The following is a 21649-nucleotide window of genomic DNA, read 5'->3' as shown; positions in this document are numbered from 1 at the left end:
AATGAACCCAAACTTGTAAGTCTGCAAATCCATGGTAAGCCAACAGAACATTCATAAGACCATCTGGATTTTAATCCCTACTTTGTTATTCTTAAGAAATTCTGAGTATTATTGGCATCTCTCCCTACCTCTCTTTACCTTTCTGTCCCCAAGTGAGCACTCTGCCTGCCCCTCTTTCCCAGAATGCATGTGGGGAAACCAGTTGAATCGCAGGCACAATGCTCACCATGTAATTCCACAAAGAAAGCATTTTTTTTGTACGTCCACACCTCACCCTCCTAAGTTCTACTATAACCCCACTTCCCCACAGGCACACGGACACACATCCTTGGGTTCTTGGGCATTTTTATTTCATAACATCGCTCCATGCACCTAAGATCCATGAATCTCCTCAGGCTGACAGGAGAAACCAGGTGCCTTCAGCCAACGCAGAGGGTTACAACCAACACGGAGACCCAGGGGCTCGGAGACAACTGACAATTTCCTTCCAGAGGAGTCACATGCCTATAAGATGCTTTAACCCTTTTTGGTCCAACCTCGAGGCTGACTTGACAGACCAGGCGCTAGGAGAAAGTCCAACGTTGAGCAATAAGAACATTAAAAAGTTCAACATTCAATCCCTCAATTAATTTGGACCAGACTGTTTGAATTCCAAAAATAACATTGGACCGCAAAGGGTTAAAGATAATCTTATATACATAAAAGGCGAATATGTAAAGTGTCCCCTCGGGAGTTTGACTGCTAGCTATGACATGCACTGACCACCAGAGGGCGGCGCAGAATGAAGGAAGGCCCCAATCAGCCGTGATCGCTGGCCAGGCCTAGGGACCCTACCTGTGCACGAATTTCGTGCACCGGGCCTCTAGTCACTACATAACAACCAGAAACAAAAACACCAGTTTTCCATTTTCTATGGTTTTAGAACATGAGCCCACTTTTACAACATTAAGAGAGATCTGCTGTTTTACAAAACAGAACAAATCCAGAGCCACCAGCCTCTAGATTCTCCCCACCTGGTCACAGCATGAGCCCTCAGCTGGTGGGTACTCGGGGTGCTCTACCCCAGGCTCAGCAGCTCAGCCAGCACCCAGGCTGCCTGGCCCTCCTTCCTATCTGTCTTGCCCTGCAGCCTCCCTCTCTGAATCTTCCTTCCCTTCCTGGGGGGGGGGGGGGGAGTTCGTCCAGCCTGGCCCCGAGCACCCCCTTCAGGTCACTCCCCGGCTGTCCTCCAGCCTCTTCACAGAGCCTGCCCTTTACCCCCCATTAAAGTCTTTTCCTGCCCCACTCATCCCTTTCCCAAGTATGGTCCACAAAATCGCCACCCCGAGGCGGCTAGCCTGGGCACCCCTGGAGCAGCAGCCCCCCTGCCTTTCCTGGCGGGGGGGAGAGGAGAGGGGAGGACAGGGCCCCAGACTGGGTCAGAGTGGCCACCCAGCCCTGCGCCCCCACAGGCATTCTCAAAACGGGTGCAGCCAAGCCCAGGGTAGCAACAGCTCAAATGCTGAGGCCCACCGGGTACAGAAGATGGGTTCTGGGAAGGGGCAGAACACCCCGCGGTTGAGGGTGGGGTCTGGTTCACTAACTAAATACAGCAGGAACCAGCTTGGCCAATTTGCAGAATTACAGGGAAGACAGAGTAGAAAGAAAAGCATGCCCCTATGCTGTGTCCACACTCACAAAGAGGCCTATTGTTAGAACTCGCGCTTGGGACTTGGGGTAAACGAGAGACCCACGGAGGAAAGAAGCCCCTGAGGAAGATGAGCTCAGTCCCCGACTTAACCTAACTGGGTTTAATCAACAAACGCCATTCCCGTTTAAAACGGAAGAATCACTGCCACGCGAGCCCATGGAAACATCTGGGGTCTCCCTTTCATGTGTCTGCGACCGCCCTCTAAGCAGAAGTCCGTGCAGCCGCACAGAGACTGCACAGAAGGATCCCTGAACGCGTCTGTCCTCTCCTGATTGTACACAATGGGAAATACTTACAGCTAAGCCCCTGACTAAGGATAAGCCGCTGAGATGGAACGGAGGAGGTTTTTAATAAGTTTAATTTGCTCTAATTAGAGAGGTAAAGAGCAGACACGCACGCAGCGCGCCAGGTAGCCCTCCTGGGCACAGAGGCGCCGCGGACTGCTCTGTGGCAAGAGCCGGCCTGTTCAGAGGTGGAAGAAGGCACGGGACTCCATGCGAGCGTGAGAACGGGCCCCTCCATAACCGTAATGCCCCGGGGTTGCCCGGCCCACTCCAGCATGGGCTTGTGTGAGTCTCACTCCATTAACAACCTGTAGTCACCTGCCTTTCAACTCTAACTCTTCTAATTCACCAGGAAAAAACGTAATTTCTAAGCAATGAGAAAACCGGAGAAAAATCAGTGATCAAATGTTTTAGTTCAGACAATAAAACTAAGTATCCTTCATTCACAAATGAGCAAGTAAACATTACACAATTTTTACAGATTACAGACCTTAGAAGAGGATATTAAAGCAAAAATGTGGTAAGTAGCTCATTTTAATAGAGAACATTTCTCTTTGTAAAATAATCATTTACTCCACATGATGAAAAAAAAATACTATGTAATAAACCAAACGTTTGCAAAGCCACTGAGAGATGCACTTCCAATGTGCTCGCATGGTGCAGTGGGAACGGGAGATGTGTGGGTCGCTCCCCTCCTCCGACACAGAAATCAAATCAAATGTCGCATGACTCCTAGGCCCACTGTGTTTTAGTGCAGCAATTCCGAGAGGCGAACATGGCTTTAGTCACAGTACAGAATGATTAAGAAAAACAGTGCACGGCTCAGAGCATTATCTCATTAGAAAGCAGCTCCGTCAAACATTATAAAAAGAACTTGCCTTTATTTCTGAGGGTCTAATAGTGTTCACAGCCACAGTTCGACAGTGACAGGAATAGAAAGTCCTTTCCTTTGCACAGACAAGGAGTTATTATTTTTTCCACATGGAAACCAGTTTGGTATTTTTAAAATTCATCTGCCTCAACACTTAGACAAAGTAAGGCTATGAGGTGCCAAAGTCATGTGGGTACTTGAAATAGAGAATTCCACATCACTGTAAAGCGCATTCAAATACAAAAAAACCAAAATACTAAAGGAGTCAGGCAAAGCAAATGCCATTTGTAAGGATTCGGTGGTCTGCATTCTTGCACTGAAGGTGGAGGAGTCCATAGTTGCTAACTACCCAGAAATTTACAAAGCAAAGGAAAGTCTACCTGGTATTTTCCCAGTCAACTTAAGAGCCGAGGCAAGCCACACAACTCCGAGTGTCTTTTAAGGTTTCTACAGACTCTTGGAAAGAAAATAGCAATTTTCCATGCCCACCCTCCCAGTCCACAAACAGCAGAAGAAAGCACACCTGACTCTTGCAGAGCCTCTTCCTGCTGTCAGGGGATGTCACTCACTCCTGCTCCCAGGACCACCCATGCGACTGGATCCGAAAAGGCCAGCTCGCTTCCCTATAGAAAATGTCACCAACCCATCTCATCACTGACCTTGTGCAGGCAGGTCCCGACACAAGGAACTGGGTGCACAACAACATCTGAGCCCCACTGTCCACACCCCTCCAAGCGCACAGGAGGGCACCACCCTCCAGGCCCAGCTGGCGCTGCAGCCACGAAGGAAGTCTCTGAGCGGCTCCCAGACAAGGAAGGAGCCTGAGACTAATGCAGCCTCTGACGGACAGTGGCGTGAGTTCTATTATTACCCCATTATCACTCTGGGATCTGTGCCTAAATGAAGCATGCTTCCTCCCTGGTGCCATTTCCTTTTATCCTGGCTGGAGACTAAAAGCGGATCAATGGGGGCAATACTTATGATGTCACTTCAATTTACAGCAACGGCCCCTCCCTCTCTTTCAGTCTGTCTGAAATACACACAAAGATCAATTCTTCCCAAAAATGGTTAAAAAATGCTTAGGGAGCATTCTTCTTCCAGAAAAGCATTCTCTGCTATATTTGTCTATGTTTCTACGGCAGGAACTGTTTACACTGAACAAAAACAGAAGAAATGGGGGAGGGAGAAATCTCAAATTCTCTCGTATGCCGGAGACTTGCTGGCTGAAATTCAACACAAGCAGGGTCCAAGCGGCTGACCTTTGAAAGTCACATGTGGAAGGCTTGCTGGCACAGGGGCACAATAGAGACAGCAGTTCTCCTCTGCCCCTCGGATTAAAAAGGGAATCCCATAGTTATACAATGCTTTTTATAAGACTTCCCCAAAACGAACCAATTCCTTCCAACTCCTCCCAGAAAACACCCAGTATCCACCCACAGGTGCCTCCACCACCCACAGGTATAAGAGCAAACAGTTGCCATTCACACAGTTTTCTCATTAGGGGCACAGGAACTGACTACAGGACACAGACAGAACTTGAAAACATGTCACCCTTCAGACACTGCTCTGTACCCAAATAAAATAAGTAGAAATCTCTAAGCTAGGTAAGTTTTCTTATGGTTTTTGAAAATGGATTAAAATTAAAATATAATTGAGGAAGTTGCTCAAAACAGGAGTTCTTCCTCACAACCCAAAAAGAAACACAAAATCCTGAAAGTATCAGAATGCTGGCATTGTAGCTGACCCTGCCCACCTCAAACACTAGCAAGACCATGTTAGTATATAATCTTCTTTCATCTATCGTTTTCCTAATGATAAAATTTTTAACTGTCCAAATGAACTGTTTAATAATACGCGCATTGGCAAGTGTCTGCCCAAGAGTAGCTGTCAACTAGGATATCATGATGATATTAAAACATCTTTAGTCTAAACTAGTAACTTGTACATAGGAAAAACAGAATTATGTGAATTGCAACCAAAACCAAGATGAAAACAAAACTTACAAAAGAAAAACATCCTTTACAGGTTAAAGCGAAATCTTAACACATTTTAAAGAACTGTGAAGTTTTAAGTATAAAAGTTTATAGTTCACATACTTTGGGGACATAAATTTAATTTGCCAGCAAATAACAGTCACAATAAAATAATTAGAAATGAAAATAATTTTCTTCAAAATAAAACCAAGGGGCATATATCCGTCCAGCAAAATCATTATTTTTAATTATCAAACATTCTTTAGTCAAATTTGAAAAAGAACATTCAAGCAGAAGCTAATCTTCGTGTAATTCGTTATACATAGGAAAAAGCATATTTACTATATTCTTGGGAAACGGTTCTAACAGCTGCACTTTAAAAAGACTGCTGCACTTCTGAGCCTTGGCTTAGTCACGGTGCTCCCAAAAGTGACAAAAAAAGACACCATCACTAGCAAACAGTATCCGAAATAATTCACTGGCATAAATTACTCCTGCATTTCTAGATTATAAGGGTCAAATCTTCATGTGCTAACATTTCCCTAACTTTTATAGAAGTTATTACTCAAACTATATGCAATATGACACAAAGCATATTATTTAAACTATATAAAATGCCCATTGGATCTCATAACCATGTGCACACTAATGTTTATATTACACATTTTAGAAAATAAACCTTTCTAAACACTCAAATAGAAAAATCCTAAGTACTTTATAAGAGATGCTTGGGATCTTCGAGCTTGCCTCCCCTCCCCAGGAACCTGCAAGACCAACTGCCAAGGGGGCCAAAGGGAGCCATTCCTTAGCTGAGGTTCATGCTTCTGAAGAAAATCATTGCTCATGAGGTGACCCAGCCCATTCACCGGCCATGACAGCAATGGCATGCTCGATGTCGAGCTTGATCCAGGCTTTCTGAAGAATTACAAACACTTGAAAGTATCAGAGAATACTTTCAACTTGTCTTGTATTTGCAGGTTTTGTTTGTTTTTTCATTAAACCTGCTTCTTTTAATTTCTTTAGAATTAATTCTCTTGCCTAAGTTAATATTGTATTTAATAAGTGATATATTTATCCTGAATAAGCATATACATTTTATAAACCTGAGTTCCTAACTATAAACAGTGGTATTTCCTAATTCAAAATTCTAGTTATATACTACTTTATGACCCTCTAAGGTACATCATATGACTGAAAACTGTCAGCTGGTTTTGTGTGTCAAAATGAGGGCACACAAATGGGATATAATCACACAATGGAATACTATGCAGCCATTAAAAAGAATAAAATGGAATTTTCTGTAATATGCTACGATAGCAAGAAATGTTATTAAGTGAGGGTCAAGGTTAAGGACAGATGGTAGAATATGTTTGGATTTGTGTAAATAACTTCCTAGAGGTAGGTTTTAAAAAATTAAGTAACTCTTTTGGGTCCATTTTTTTCTTTGAGTAACCTACATGAGCTGCCTGGTCTTTTCATTTTTCCTTTTTTTCCCCTGCCTCCAGCTCAAGCTGAACTATTTATCTTAAATCATGTTGAAAAAATTTCCCCACAGTTTACTCACTGGAGGGAAGATGTACTCTATGAAGAAATTCAATGCGGTGATCTAATCTGGGAGCTGAAATCTGTAAATGATTGAAGCACAGGCTCCAAGGAGGTGCTGAGTGGAAACCAGGGCCTCGAACAAAGCAGGTCTTGGTAGTTGCGGGCAGGCCCCTCACACTCGCACTGGTTTGCACCTAGAAACCTATCAGTGCCTCTCTATTCTTAGTCATAACAATAATACTTGAAAATAGCACAGATCTCAACTGTTCTGATTCCAATTCTTCTACAAAGAGATGAATGCTGATGCCATTAAATATAAGGCGTAAGGTTCTGTGTGAGCAACACACAAATATTGGAATAATCTTAAATTCTCCAAATGCTCTGCAAATATACATAGAGCAGTGGGTCAGTCATATGCCCAGACTATCATGTTGTCACTTACAATATTAAATGAATTTAACTGTTTTCAGGTTTTTGTGCAAAGGGAAAAAAACACAGTAACTGTAATTTCACTCAAACCCAGAATTCCTTCCTATTACCCCCACTATGTCACAATCAGACAGTTTGTGTGGGATTACTTATTACAAATTTAACACTGTTAGTAAATAACTGTTTCAACCTTAGGTTCTTCTTTGCAACATATTGCCCTATATTCCTGTTGAAAAGTGATCTAAATATATATAGTATGCACAAAATTAAGGTGTTCATATGCACAAATATGCAATCCTTAAGAATATTCCGTCTGAAAACAGATTTTCTTCTAAATTACAAGTGACTGATTAGCAAATAGGAAAAAAAACTAAGCTCTTACTGAAAATATGCTCTTCAGAATCTTTTGAATTAAAACAGATTCCTCTTCTTTTGAGTTTAAACAATGAGTAACTGAGTTCAAACAAAACTGTGTGTTAACCTCTATAAAAAGAATGTACACTTTTAAGGCAACTCCTTAAAGACTGGAACCCAACGTTGCTCATTTCATGCACCACCTGCAGCATGCCCGACACAAGTTTATCAAATTTAAATGAAGGACTTCATGTCCTTAATGTCCTATCCAGTACAATGGAGAAACACAGTTAAAATAATTACAAGACAGCTATCAATCAGCAATTTGGTGAGTTAAGTAAATCTACTAAAAGATAATTTATACATGATAATTTATATACGACAAATGAAAATTCAGGCCAGAAGTGATTCTCATTTCGAAACTAAAAAAAATCCACAAAATACACACATTCAAATATATCAACTTAAAAAGTTTTATAAACATTCTGTATAACAACCAATGTGGTAGATGAATCTTATTTTAAAAACTAATGGTAAAATAACTGAAATGTCTCTACAACTGTAATCAACTATAATCAGTGAAATGATGGCTCTGCAATGTTTTTAAAAAGCTAATAAATTAGAGTGCTCTAAGTGGAAAAACTCCAGACTATTTCTAAGAGAGCTCTTTCCCTTTGCTTTCCATGGCCTCCTTGTTTAAACTTGTCATTAAAGACTTAAGTTTTTTTCAAATTATTAAAATTAACAGCTAAAAAAAAAAAAGGAAGTCACAAGCACTTAGACACAATGATACTAACAAGAGTTGCACGGTAAGGAAAAAAAACAAGAAGAGGAGGAGGGAGAAACCAAGTCAACCACTCTGGTTCTCAGCTTAGACAAACAACTCAGGCACGGTACACACTCAACATATTTTTAAGCATAGAACATAACTTATAAACAAATTTAACTCGTATGTGTTTATTATAGTCTAAAATACTAACATTCCATACTCCTGGTTCCTGCCCTTACTTCGTCATAGGCCCACAGTCAAAACAATATAAGTATCTTTTGGGTCAGATTTTATTTTCTAATATTCTTTCCATATTTTCTACCAAATCCAAACTAAGCATAAATTTTAGCCACATGTCCACAACTTATTGTGGTTTCTGTCATAAAGTAGATAAAGAAATATATCCTTAAATATACGTACAACTGACCACAATTAAAGAGGAATTGTAGGGAGTGAGATGGGAGCGGGTAAGGGGTCAAACTAACTGAATTATTGCTGACAAACAAAGAAGCTGTTTTTACGTAATAAAAATGTGTTGAGAGTACTATACAACTTACTACCCAACGTCTCGGTGTTCTTTCACAGAATGATTTAAACGTATAAAAAGCATATACAGCACAGTAGTCGAACTTCACCCAAATCCTGTACACTTTTGGATTTCAGTCCAGACATTTTATATCCTGGATTAATTTTGAAGTTTTATGAGGAATAGAGCAAAGGATTAAAGATCAGAAATTTGTATTTTTGAAAAAGATGCGGACTTAAAACTTCAGGAGAAAGGCAGAAAACAAATTTCACATCTTTTCAAGAAATATTTACTTCATTTTTAACTTCTTTTTCTCTCTCCCACCTCAATACCTGCTCATCTGAAGGGAATCGAAGTTTTAGCGAGCCAGCATTCTGCAAGGAAAAGCAGCGGCTGGCTGGTGGACACCGCATGTGCGAAGGTGAAACAAACAAGTGGGTGGGAAACAAGGAGACCACATGGACAGAAATGATGTCAGGCTTGTTTACCCCCAAGTTTCATGCTATGTACAAACAGCTGAATAATTCCTAAGTTAATGTACTTCCCACCATAATAGGAACTACGACCAACTAAACAGGTAGACTGAAATAGTATTATAAAAATGTTCTTTTAGGGCAAAACGTCCATTTTACCGCCATGAGAGTTCAGACATTATCATCTTATTTTACTGAGAGCTCCGCCTTGGACTCAAGGCCCTGGAGCGGCCTGAAGCTGATAGAGGAGCAGGAAATCTGAAATGCGGCCTTGTTTGCTGCCATGGAAATATTTTCTCAAGTGAATTCAAATACTTGAAAGTCACTCAACAGAAGTAAGTCTTCAAAAATACAAAACAAATATGTTTTAGCCATGGGTCTAAAAATCCTGAAAACTGCTAATCATGAATCTAAAATTCTAGTAGGTCTTCACAGGTGCTGGTCCAACCATGATTAAACGCTAAGATGTCTTTTCTAGTAGCAATTTAAAATCCCAATATTTGAGATTTTATTTAGTTATTTTTAATGGATTCTTAAAGAAATGTCATAAAAATGTAGTTAAGTTTTAGCATTTCTATTATTTTATATCTACCTTTATGTATGTATAATGTGCTCATGTAAGAAAAATTCAATATGATTTTATTGGTATGTTTTAACAACAAAGAACTTTTGGAAATTACAGGAAAGCGTCTGGATTTCTAAGTTTTCTGGTTTTTAAACTTAATAGAAAATAATCAGTCTATGGAAAACCAAATTTTCTCTCCCCTCAGTATTCCAGCTTAATTTATCTGTATTAATTTGGAATTTATCTTTTTTTTAAAAAAAAAGAGGTAGGACTGCAACCTTTTTTTTTACATAGGTTTTTAGAAAATTTTCTTATATAATTAAAAAATCTTTTTATAAAATGTTTCTCTTCACATTTTAATGGAATTTCTACTTTGTTTTTCACATATCAAAGTTACTGCATACCAATTCTAACCTACATATTCTATCCCAAAGTGAAGTTTATTTAAAACAACTGAACTGGAATAACCAGTAATCACAGGATCCCCCAAAAGGAAAGGTGGACACAGGTTTTAAAATCACGAATCACAACCTCACACGTTGAGAACCGCTTTCCTGCTGATGTCAGTGTAGGGCCCCAACTCAGACCTTGACAAATAACAGTTGGGACAGAAATAAAAAGTGAACAGGCTGCCTGCCCCCCCCCCCCCGTCCCTCCCCCCCCTCCCCCGGCGGCAACCCGGACTAACTTCTGGGACAGCCGGTTAAAAGGCAGCTTCTCTCACGGCCTGGTCAGCTGTCCCGCGTGGGTCCACGGCTCCATCCAAGCGCGTCTGCCAGGAATGGAGAGCCGAGACCGGGCCCTGCGGTCGGCGCACGGACCGACGGGGACGGAGCGCAGAGCGGAGACCCAGCCAAGGAGACCCTGCACATCCCCGCCGGCTCGGCCGGAAGCCGCCGGCTCGGTTCCTCTTTTCCTGCAAAGAGCTTTCCTGGGCGCATCAGGGCGCGTCTACCTGCTCTGTTCTCCTCGAAGGCTTGGTGAACATCACACCCAAACATCACAATCCCGACGCCCATTGGTAACAAGTGCCGGAGCATAAAACACAGGCAACCCCCCGTCCGCAGCGCGCTTCTCCTGGTGTAGATTTTTAGAGAAACTTCAGGGCAACCACAACGGCCATTTCCACCCAACGCTACCCCCACGGGAAGGGGTGCCGACTGCCAGGGCGCTGCGAGCAACTGCGCGCCACGACCCAGCGGAACGAGCAGCGGGGCGCCCGCCCGGTCCCACGGCCCCGCTCCCGGCGTGGGAAGACGGGCTGCGGAGGAGAACGAGCTGGGGCTCGGGTCGCCGGGAGGAAACCACCCCGTCCTCCCACGAACACCGGCTGACGGCGCCGGCCCGCGCGGGAGGGAGGAAGGGAGGGAGGCGACTTACTTACGGAGGCTCCCGCCGGGGCGCGGCCCGGCCCGGACTCCTCCGGCGGCGTCCCGGGCGCCGGCTGCAGGGTCCCGCGGCCGCCGCGCCCCGCCCCCTCCCTCCCGGCCAATCCCCGTGGAGGCCTCCCGGCCCGGCCCCGCCCCGCCCCGCCCCGCCCCGCGCGGTCCGTCGGGCCGGGTTCCCACCGCGGGCGCGCGCGCGGCGCCCCCTCCCAGCCACACCCGGCCCCCGCCAGTCAGCTCCCCCAGCGATGACGCTAATTAGAAGTTTTAGTCTCAGCAGTTAAACAATGTACCAACCAGTCTCAACACCGCCTGCAATTCAAACGGCTTTGAGAACAAAGGCAATCAGCGCTGCAGCAATTTTTCCTCTAATTTACAGAACGTGAAGACTTTCTCTCACTACGCATTGCACTTATAATTTTAAAAAAAGGTTAACCTCTAAGGTTATAGGCCACTTCACAAGGAAATTAGCATTTCTGTGCAAAAAACGCCAGACCATGATGGCTACAACTAACCAAAAACAAAACAAAAACCACTGTCTCAAAAAAAAAAAAAAAGATATTAAACTTGAAAGTTTGGTCCCTCCTGCAGAACAAATGTTCCTGGATCACCTGGTGGAAATAAGCAAGGTGTGCAGAGATGTGGGGGAGCTGTCTTCTATAGTTTACAGACTTTGTGAATAAGAGAAAAGCAAACTGCCCAGGAAACTTACCCTTTACTATCTTTCCAGTAAAATTATGCAGAATTTGCATCGTTTTTAACTCGTCCTGGTGGAGGCTGCTATTGTTCACACTAATATCAGTTGAATGGCTACTTGTTGGTCCAAAGGGGAAAACACCAAATGCCAGAATTCCGTTTTCTGGGTGCAAGGGCAGCTTTCATGCCTAATGACTGGCATCTTCACCGGAAACCACCAGAACATTCCAGCAACACACACGAGGCCAGTCTTATTTCAAACCTCACAGCAATCCCAGTAGATAAAGGTCACCAGATTCAAACAACAAAGTCAAAACTGCAACTATCAACTGGAATAACTATTTCAAGGATTATGGGGAAATTTATTTATTGGGAAAAAGTGAGAGGAACCCTCAGAAAGGGAAATAATCAGGCCTGTTTTTCCCTAAAAAACTAGAATACTCCATTCACAGTTCTGAATATTAAACTCTTCATTAAAGTTTTTTTAAAAATTGACTTCAGAGAGGAAGGGAGAGGGAGAGAGAAATATCAATGAATAGAGAGAGTCATAGGTCGGCTGCCTCCTGCGTGCCCCACACTGGGGGATCAAGCCCGAAACTCTGGAATATGGGAATCGAACCATAACCTTCCTTCCTGGTTCATAAATTGACGCTCAACCACTGAACCACATCAGCGGGGCTCAAGTTGTAAATGTAGAGTGGAATTTTCAGGATGAGTAAAATTATACATGCAAATATGTGCTTACAAAAAGCCAACAAAACACCAAAAACAAAAAACAAAAAGCCTTTTTATACTTTATTTTCTAGTACTGGTTTGATCTTTAAAGCAATCTGCATCCATATTAAAAGAATTACTGAACAACTTAGAAGTTTATGAGAAAGATTTAGGGAAAAAAACATAAGCAATGAACTATGAAATAGAGTAGAAAAGTAATAAAAACAACCACTACAAAAATGTTGCATAAAATAGGTTATATGACTCATATATCTTCCCCTTTCACTATATATTTTTTTCAAAAACAGATTATAATTTTTTCAAAGTTTCAGGGAAGTATAGTTTTCAATCCCACTCCATGCATTTACCAGGGCATGCTCTAAAATGACTCCATTTTTAAATGGAAAAAAAAAATCTTAACTCATTCACGTTATGGAAAATTCATGTAGTGCCTTATTTTCATTACAAAATGCTATTTTTGTTTAGCAGCTAAGTTTACTTCTCTAAATATTAAATGACAAATATCTGAACACAATTTAGCTTCACTGTAGTAACCATTTTTAAAGTTAATCTTTTTTTAAAACATGAAAATCAACTAATTTCAAGTTAAAGCAAATAGAAAGAAGCAATTAAAAACAAATGCAAACATTTTCAAATGCTAATATGTCTACCTGGCTTACCTTTAATGCCCTGAAAATGAGATGGCATTCTTAAAATGCTTAAATTAAAAAACAACACAAAAAAACAGGTGCCTGATAAATAAAAATACAAAAGATTCCCAAAAACTTGTTCTGAAAGATGAAATAAACCTGATGAGTAAGCGAGAACATAGGCAGAAAGCTCCTTGAGAGAAAATATAATATTCCCCCAAAACTTATCCTTCCAAAATTCCCCACTGAGTTAAAATATAAACTTTTAAATGGCTTTAAAATCTTAGCTAAATCAATTTCTATGTACAAGACACCTCCCTTAACATTTATAAGCTTTATACATGCTTCCAAATATACAAGAACATTTAAATCATTCAGTACAATTCTTTAAAAAAAGAATATTTCAGTTTGAAAAATCCATGGTATCTACCTTCAGATAATAAACATCATAATAAACATAATGAATATTCTGTAATGAGAGACATAAAAATAAAAACATTTTACAAAATATTCTTGTAAAAGTAAACAGTTAACGGCGGGAACACCCATGCTGGTATCAATCTTGGCGTTTATTTTAGCATTTACTTTTAAAAGTAAAACGCCATCAAGCTGGTAGTCAAATCTGCAATTTTGCTTTAAACTGAAAATAGAGACCGCAGATTAAGATGAAACCACATACTGTCCAGAGAGTATCTCCACTTAGAATAGTTCTCACCAACATCGAAGTTATCATTTCTCATTGATCCAATACTATTTGTTGACGCCGTTTTTATAATGACCATTTATTTCCTCGTTTGGAAGTCAAATCAACAGCCCTATCCATAAGCTGGTTATTTTTGGAAAGGAGCTGTATCCTGGCTTTAGCGCGCAGCCCTCCGCCGGCCGGCCCGCAGGGCGGGAGCCCCCTGCGCATCACCTCTCCTCTGCGCAGCGCGGCGGTGACACCGTCCCGAGGCTTTTCAAAGGCACAGGGCCCGCTGGGCGCTGCCGACAGCTCTACACGCCTTGCTCCCCACTCGCAACCACCGTCACCTACGTCTGATGACGGGGAGACCTACACTGACATCTGTCCCGGGAGCACGTTCTTTTCTGCAAGCAAGAACAGCCCAAATGAGAAGCAGGACTAAAAAATACGTGCTAGCCCGGGAGAGCTGCGGTGTGTGCAGCAACCTTTGACGCGAGCACTTCTCCCGGGTTCTGAAGCCGAGGGCGGGGTGGTGGTGGTGGGGGGGAACCCCGACATTACAAGCAGATGCCCTTCACCAAAAGGATCAAGCCACCAGAACCCACCAGGATTGGGCGGCGCAGTAGGTCCCCGCAGGAAAGACAGGGGAGGAGAGAGATTTAGGGCATCTCCTGTCTACAAGCCCGAGAAACCTAACACAAGAAAGCTTTCACCAAGCAGGTCCTGTCAGCCCTGGCGCCCCACGGCCGCAGTTCGTCCTCCACACCCCGGACCCTCACCTTCATCAGCCTCCAAGCCTTGGCTAAAGTCCACCGTGGCACCAATGTCCAGGGCAGCTTCGTGGTCCCAGGGTCCGCCCATCTGGCAGCAAGGTCAGCAGCTGGAGGGAGCTGGAAGATGGGCGGGGCCGCGGGGCGGGATGGGGAGCTCCCATCAAAGAGGCGGGTGTGGGCCCCGCCCCGCCCCTGCCCCGCAGTGTCCAGGCAGCTGAGGCCCACTCCTCTCGCACCCGCGCTGCAACGCCTGGGGCTAGGGTCTTACTTGGTGCAGATGATCGGAGCCTCAGAACACAAACAGCAGGTCTGACGAGTCACCTGGAACCCGGTCTCATGCTGCCTTGGATACCAACCTAGTTAGTAACCTTGGCACAAGCTCTGCAACCTCCTTTCTCACAGGAGCAAAAACTCCACCGGCTCTCAAGGGAGTCAGGAAACACCCCCGGCGCTCTGTCTGTCTAAAGACCCTCTTTCTGTCCCAACACCCACGCAGCTCCTAGATGTGAATTTACAATGGCCTCCCTCCTTAAAGGCTATTGTGCAAAATTGTGTGTGGCGAGGAGCACTCCCAGCCCTACCCAACTAACCACCAAATGTAAACCAGTTGCCAAAGAAGCTCTCCATTCTCTCCCCTGAGGCCCTCACCAGGCCTGCCTTGTTCAAGGCCCTGGATACTAAACCCATCTGTCCACCACCTTCAGGCCAGGTGAGTTCCATTACAGCACAACGCTGACCTTCTCTGACCTCTGACTTAAACAGTGACGTGCATGCTCCAATGTGTGTGGCTCAATATGCTCATCTCCAGTTCCAATCCTCTCCTCAGCCGGTCAACAAACGTTTCTGCAAACTGATATGAACTGCTAACACCAGCCCCTCTCCTGGAATGCTCCTCCTACCGCCCCCCCCCCCCCCGCCCCTGCACACACACACACCACCACCACCACCACCACCACCGCTTTTCAAGAACCCTTCTAGAAACCACTTTTGCTTTCTGAGTTTTATCCTCATTCATTGTCATGTAAGCAGCTCTATTCTGCCACATAACAGAATTATTAGCATGCCACTGGGTATGCTCAAGTCTCAGCTCCTTGTAGGCCTAGGATTCCTTTTTCAAAATCTCCCTACTGCCAAGTACCCAGCACAGCCAATTTTGAGTTAATGTACTTGCAGCAAGAACCAAGACTCAATCTTGTGCCCATTAGCACTGATTTGTAGCAACTAGACGATGAAAAATTTTTTTAAATAGTGTCAACTTTTAAAGAGAAATTCAAAGATAAGACAGTTTTTTAAAAAGCCATACACCATTAATTTCACAGGCAAAGAGAGCCATTACAGGTAAATGTCATCTCTATTTCAGGGACATTTCCTACGAGGAAGCTGCTGACAGCTTAACCACTGTAGCTCTGCTTTATGCAAATACAGGTGGTACTTTTCTCCTAGAGAATTTCACACATCTGTCTGTCATCTCAGTGGATGTTGCCATGCAGAACAGGGGCACACACTACCCAGCCTTAAATGAGACAACTGGGGGAAAAGGTCACAGAAAAGTCAAGCCACTTAGCACACAAGATCATGTACACAACGGTTAAAACTATGTAAAAATTATACTGATATGAGCACCAAAAAGGATGTTTATACTGTCAAAAATAGATGATCATTTTTACTAGAAGTTCTTCTGTGAAGTTAAATGTTAAGAAAAAATTATAGCACAAAAAATTCACAAGACAAAGCATGATTAATTCAAACAATTTCAAGTCAATAAAACTATAACTGGATCATTCTTTTGAATAAAGAAATGCCAATTTCCCCCAAACTAACACTATAATTTTTTTTGCATATTACACTTACAATTTCTCTTTACATTCAGTAGCTGACATTAAATATCACAGCGAAATAGAAACGCCATTTAAACTAAAAATACAAATGACTTTTTCTATAGTGTAATTAACAGCGCATATGTGTGTACATGTGCATATATACATATTTTTCCTGACAGTAGTTATAACAAACTGCAAGAAGTTATAAAAATCCACTTCTAAAGCATACCCTCCATCTACTACTCTGTAACCCTATGAACTCCCCAATTCACCACCCTTTACATTATCCACATTCTCTGGTGTGGTAAGCATGGCAATGGCCACGTCCTGATCCCTGGAACCTGTGAATACATGAAGTGACATGACTCAGGGAAGTTAAGGTTGTTAATCAGCTGACCTGGAGATGGGGAGATGGATTATCCGCATGAGCCAAGGCAATCACAAGGTCCTCATGAGTGAAGAAGGCAGGAAGGGAAGAGAGAACCAGAGAAACAGCTGCTGGAGACAGGCTCAGCCTGACCGCTGGCTTTGAAGATGGGGGAAGGGGCCATGGGCCAAAGAATGCAGGGACCTCTGAAAGCCGGCAGAGGCAGGGAACAGGATTTTACCCGAGAGCCTCCAGGAAGGAGCAAAGGCCTGCCCACACCTTGACTTTAGCCCAGGGAGCCTGTGTGGACATCTGACCTCCAGACACTGCAAGATAGCAAATCTGTGTTTTCAGTCACTGGATCTGTGGTAATCTGTTATAGCAGCAACAGGAAACCAACACATCCGGGTTCCAAGCTCCTCTTATAATCAACATCAATGCTTCTCAATGTTTGGCTCAACCTATGAGGAAAATAAAAACATCCTTTGAAAGCTCTCAGCTACACCTGAACTCTGATCAATTGCCTTCTAAGAGGGAAAGATTTCGTCCAGGTCCCTCTGCTCACCTTCCCCCAAGTACAAGCTTCATAGGGGATTTCAGGCTCGGTTCTAGTGGCTGAAAGTTTGTTGTTGGGGGTGGGTGGGTGAGCAGAAAGCTGGACTGAGGTCCAAAGCCCCTTTGGGTCTGGTTCCTCACTGCCTGGCTTTTATAGCCACAAAGGCAAGGGCAGAGCATGTCAATGAAACAAAGGACAAGCATGAAACGAAACGCCATAGGCAACCACGTCTTGATCAAATCTAAGAGCGATTCAAGTTAATAAGTAACATAACCCCACCACCTTTTCATGGCTTTAATTATTACAGCCAGTAAAAAATATTCAGGCCATCCCTGTTTAGTGATGTTTTATTTACCCCTAAAGGCTAAAGTCTTCATTAAATGCAGAAGAGTTGTGTTCAATTCAACACATATGGTGAGATCACAGCCTGGTTTATTGTAGGTTTTTCATGTGTCACCCCCTCCCCCAAAACATAATCAATCAATTTCCCTCTCTCTCTCTCTCTCTCTCTCTCTCTCTCTCTCTCTCTCTGTCTCATACACACACACACACACACACACACACACACACATACACACGGACTCTACATACACAGCACTGCCATTATAATCTGGCTGTATCAGCTTTTACATTTTGCATAATTGATTTAAAAGCCGATCTTATTTCTGAATAGTTTCCCTTACTATTTTTCTAGCACAAATCAGTCTTCTAACAAGGTCTGCCTTTGCCCCCACAGCTTCCATGCACATAGACCTGGCCAAGTTCCTGAAGGGCACAGGGCCTCTGGGTTGAGAAGCCTCGCCAGATGTCTAAGTGGTGAAGGGAATGGATACGAAGCTGAAGCAACCCACATGTTCAAACAATCAGCACCATTACTTTTTTTTTTTCGTGGTGTATTGACTTTTTCATGGAACTGCCTGACTATGATGTTTTCCAAAGTTCACACTGTTTTATTTTCCAAAGGGAAACAATTAACCAGCCTTATCTTTTCAGGTAAACTCTTCACTGAGGAATGACGTGCAGTTCTTTATCATGTCTTACGTGAGAAAAACAAATTTTTCCGATCATTTCACACTTAGTGTTTTTTATACTCCTGATTCTCATTACTGTCTGCGGAGCTCAACCAAGATGAGAAGAGCTGGGTCCGCCGCAAGAGAGGGTTGCTGAGGCCCTGGCCGGTGTTTCTCAGTGGATAGAGCGTCAGCCTTGGACTGAAGGGTCCCGGGATTTGATTCTGGTCCTCGGTTGCAGGCTCTGGGTGTGTGCGGGAGGCAACAGAGAAGATGTGTCTTTCTCTTTGTCTCTCCCTCCCTTCCACTCTCTGGAAAGCAATAGATTTTAGGGATAACAAAAACAGAGAGAGGGATGCTGAGGTGGGTGACTCTGCCTCCATGACCATGCCACCTGGAGGGGGCACCTCATCAGAGAGACGCGCGGAGAGGGGCGGAAAGAAGACCCAGCTCCCCGCTCTCCCTGTGTCTCAGGAATGGAGACAGGTTCTGGGAGAGACTGGGAAACACGGAGTCTCAGGCAGGGGGAAGCAGCTCACGAGGCAACACATCTGGGGTCAGCCCTGCACATTGTTCCTCTAGAAAAGGTGCTTATCATGTGGCTTTAGACAAAGGTCAAAGGCTGAAAGCTAAACCTGGCTTGGTGTTTGATCATCTGTTTCATTAGCAGAATTGCAACACCATCAGATACAGCCCTCCTTGGTCTCTAGTTCCCTGAAAACCTCTCCTGGTAGTAATACAATTCCAAAACGGGAAAGAAAATGAATAAAGAGGCTGGGCATTAAATTTTACAAAGGACAGGAAAGTTATGGCTGTTTGACTTCGTATGGGCAACTGTTGCTGTCAATGTAGGTGCAAGCCTCTGGTGAAGCTGTGACCTAAAGCCACCTGCCCCTGCCCCGCTCTCCCCCGCTGAGGTCCTCTGGGGCCGAGGACAGACCAGGTGGTGGCCTCCTGTGGCTCTGCATGGCGCAGGGCTAGCAAGGCCTGTGCTCGCCTCTTCCAGCTCCTCCTACACGCTTCTAATGCTATTATATCCCCAGAATTAAATTAAGTTAAAACAGCATCTTTAACATGCTTTAGTTCTGTGTGTGTGTGTGGAGGGGGGGGGGGGTTATCAATCATGTAGTAACTGAAAAACTCAACATCCCCCAAACTGCTTTTATGAACGCTGAAGAGTAAGCAGTATTATTCAATCTGCCATCGCAGATCCTTGTTCTTGACAATAAATAACACAAGTGCTATTTTATGGATTTCTTACAATTAATACCATGAAAAATGAATGACTGGATAAACAAACAAGATGCCATGGCAGAGACAAACAAAACAACAAATGCATACGTTGTTTCTGTTTGTACAGCTTGCCCTAAAGCTTTAGAGAGAAGTATTACTTAAGTGAAATACTGTGTTTGGCTGGCAGGATGGGACTTACTTAAAATCGTGATCCAGTTTTTAGCAAGGCCACAAATGACCAACACTGAAGACAGCCATGTAAAAGCACGTAAGTTTGGAGTCTGTTTCTCTTAGTAGCACAGTATATTTGTTATCGACTTATTATTTGTAAACACATTATTCTTAAACCTGCCAATGCAATTGAAGTCATTTAGTATTTGTGCTGTGAAAATGAAGAACTTGCAGTCACCTCCCCTGATTAAAGGAAGAAAGGTGCGGAGGAAGGAGGCCTGGCTTCCTCTCTGCAGGAGAGTTTACAGCCTAGACCTGAGCGACCTGTCTGCAGGCACAACGGTGGCAGCCGGGCGCCGCTCACCCTGAGAGCCCTGAGCACTGCCATCACCAGGTGGGACAAACTCCGTTCTTTAAAGCTTCTCTCACAGGTCTTAATATTTCTTTTACTTGGACCTGTGTTAATCCGCACTGCTGAAGATGCAGGCTCCAAAAGCATATAAAGTAGCCTGTCTGCTCCCCTCCTAACCACTCTGCCATTATGCCTTTGAGAATGTAAAGCCATCGAACACACTCCTACAGGTGCTGCATCCGACTTGCATGCATCCAGCAGGTCCACAAAACCCTTCTTCTAACCCTACAGCTGGCCAGTTCCCCACCTGAAGCTAAGCAGCGCCTGGTCTAACAAGAGCGCTTAGATCGCCAAGTTTACTGGAAACCTTATGAAACCTGCCTGGTCAATATATTCACCACAGGTTCTCTTCAAGTCCAACTGCTCCTGTTACCTCCCCCTGGTGGCAGGGGAGGCCCTGATGGGCACCTGCCCCCTCAAAAGGAATGGCTGGGTGAGGCTAAAGAAGTCAACATTCAGGGCACCAGCTAGTATTCAGTCATGAACAGAGCTTGCTGCTGGTGATAAGATCTACAAGTTTTTAGGATCATAATGCAGAACTAATAAAAAATACAAGAAGAGAAATCTCCCTTGACAATAAAAACCATCCCCATGAGGAGATCCCTTCTCCTGCAGGGGAACATGGAGGCAGAGTATCCATGATTTGCTTGCAGTATGGAAATACTAATCATTTTGCAACAACAGGAGTTATTTATGGCTGCTCTGTCTTCATTGGCTAGGTTTAGTCACCCGAATCTCTACATAACCAGGTAGTGGCCTGGATTTGTTTGCTGTGGTTACCAAGGGTTATAGCGCACAGGGATTATAGCATTAGATTTTCTATAATTTTATTCATTTGGGGGGGAGTATGTGTGTGTGTTTATATTCAGATTTAAAATGTGCGCAAATTGACTAGAAACCGAAGCACAGAAAAATTCACAGCCTAATGCTTGTTAAGTGCAGCTGCTGGAAACAGTCTCCCAAGTACACTCTGGGCTGGGTTCATTCCTGTCCACCCCGTCATTCACGGCTGCTGGTATCTAGCTTTCCGGGAATCTGCTATAGTTATGCCGCCACTTTCGGTGTAACCGGAGAGAAGTCAGTGTTGCTGTTTTTTCACCCTGCTTGAATGCCCTTGATTCTTCAGGAAACTTAGATCCCTTCCCCTGTGTCAAGACAGCACATGCAGCTTTAGATTTGGGTGATACGGTCCTAAGGACTTGCTTTGCGATGAAGCATGGGTCAAAGGGTGGACAGAGGGGACCATTTCCCACACACTTTCATCTGAAGAGCCCCATGTCCTTCCTATGGACCTGAGGTGTCACCGTTCCCCACCATGTCACCTCACTGCTTGTCACACTTTGTCCATGGGGGCTCAGTCAGGATCACTGCCAATCAGAAAGCAGACCCAGATCCGCCCTCAGGAACCGATTAGCTTGTTCTGTCAGGTAATGGGCCACACTATTTAGATAAATCACTTGTGATGTTGCCATAGTTCTCAGGACTACGCGAGTCCCTTTCTCCAAGAGTGTCGGAGGCTTGCAGAGAGCAGCTGGAGAGGAGTGACGGCTGCGGGCTTCCCTCTCTGGTGTAGTGGACTGAACCATTTACTGTCCTAAGATGCTCCTTCGGCAGCCCTTCAGCAATCTCCGAAATTGCCCAGAGCAAATGTTATGCCTTATTTCCTTCACAAAGTGAGCGTGGAAGAGAAACGTAAAT

At 43.8% G+C, this 21649-nt stretch overlaps 1 protein-coding gene across 1 annotated transcript in view; it reads right to left on the bottom strand.

Moving 5' to 3' along the window:
• Window positions 1–21649, bottom strand: part of AOPEP (aminopeptidase O (putative)) — a 324231-nt gene that overhangs the window by 27005 nt on the left and 275577 nt on the right. Inside the window, exon 14 of the mRNA XM_081103533.1 lies at window positions 14389–14499. Coding sequence (XP_080959659.1) covers window positions 14389–14499 — 111 coding nt within the window. The remainder of the gene's footprint in view (window positions 1–14388; window positions 14500–21649) is intronic.

Source organism: Myotis nattereri, assembly GCF_964212035.1.
Source record: "Myotis nattereri genome assembly, chromosome: 12".
Classification (NCBI taxonomy): Eukaryota; Metazoa; Chordata; class Mammalia; order Chiroptera; family Vespertilionidae; genus Myotis; species Myotis nattereri.
Note: the sequence above shows the minus strand (reverse complement) of the source record. Positions and strands in the feature narration are given on the sequence as shown.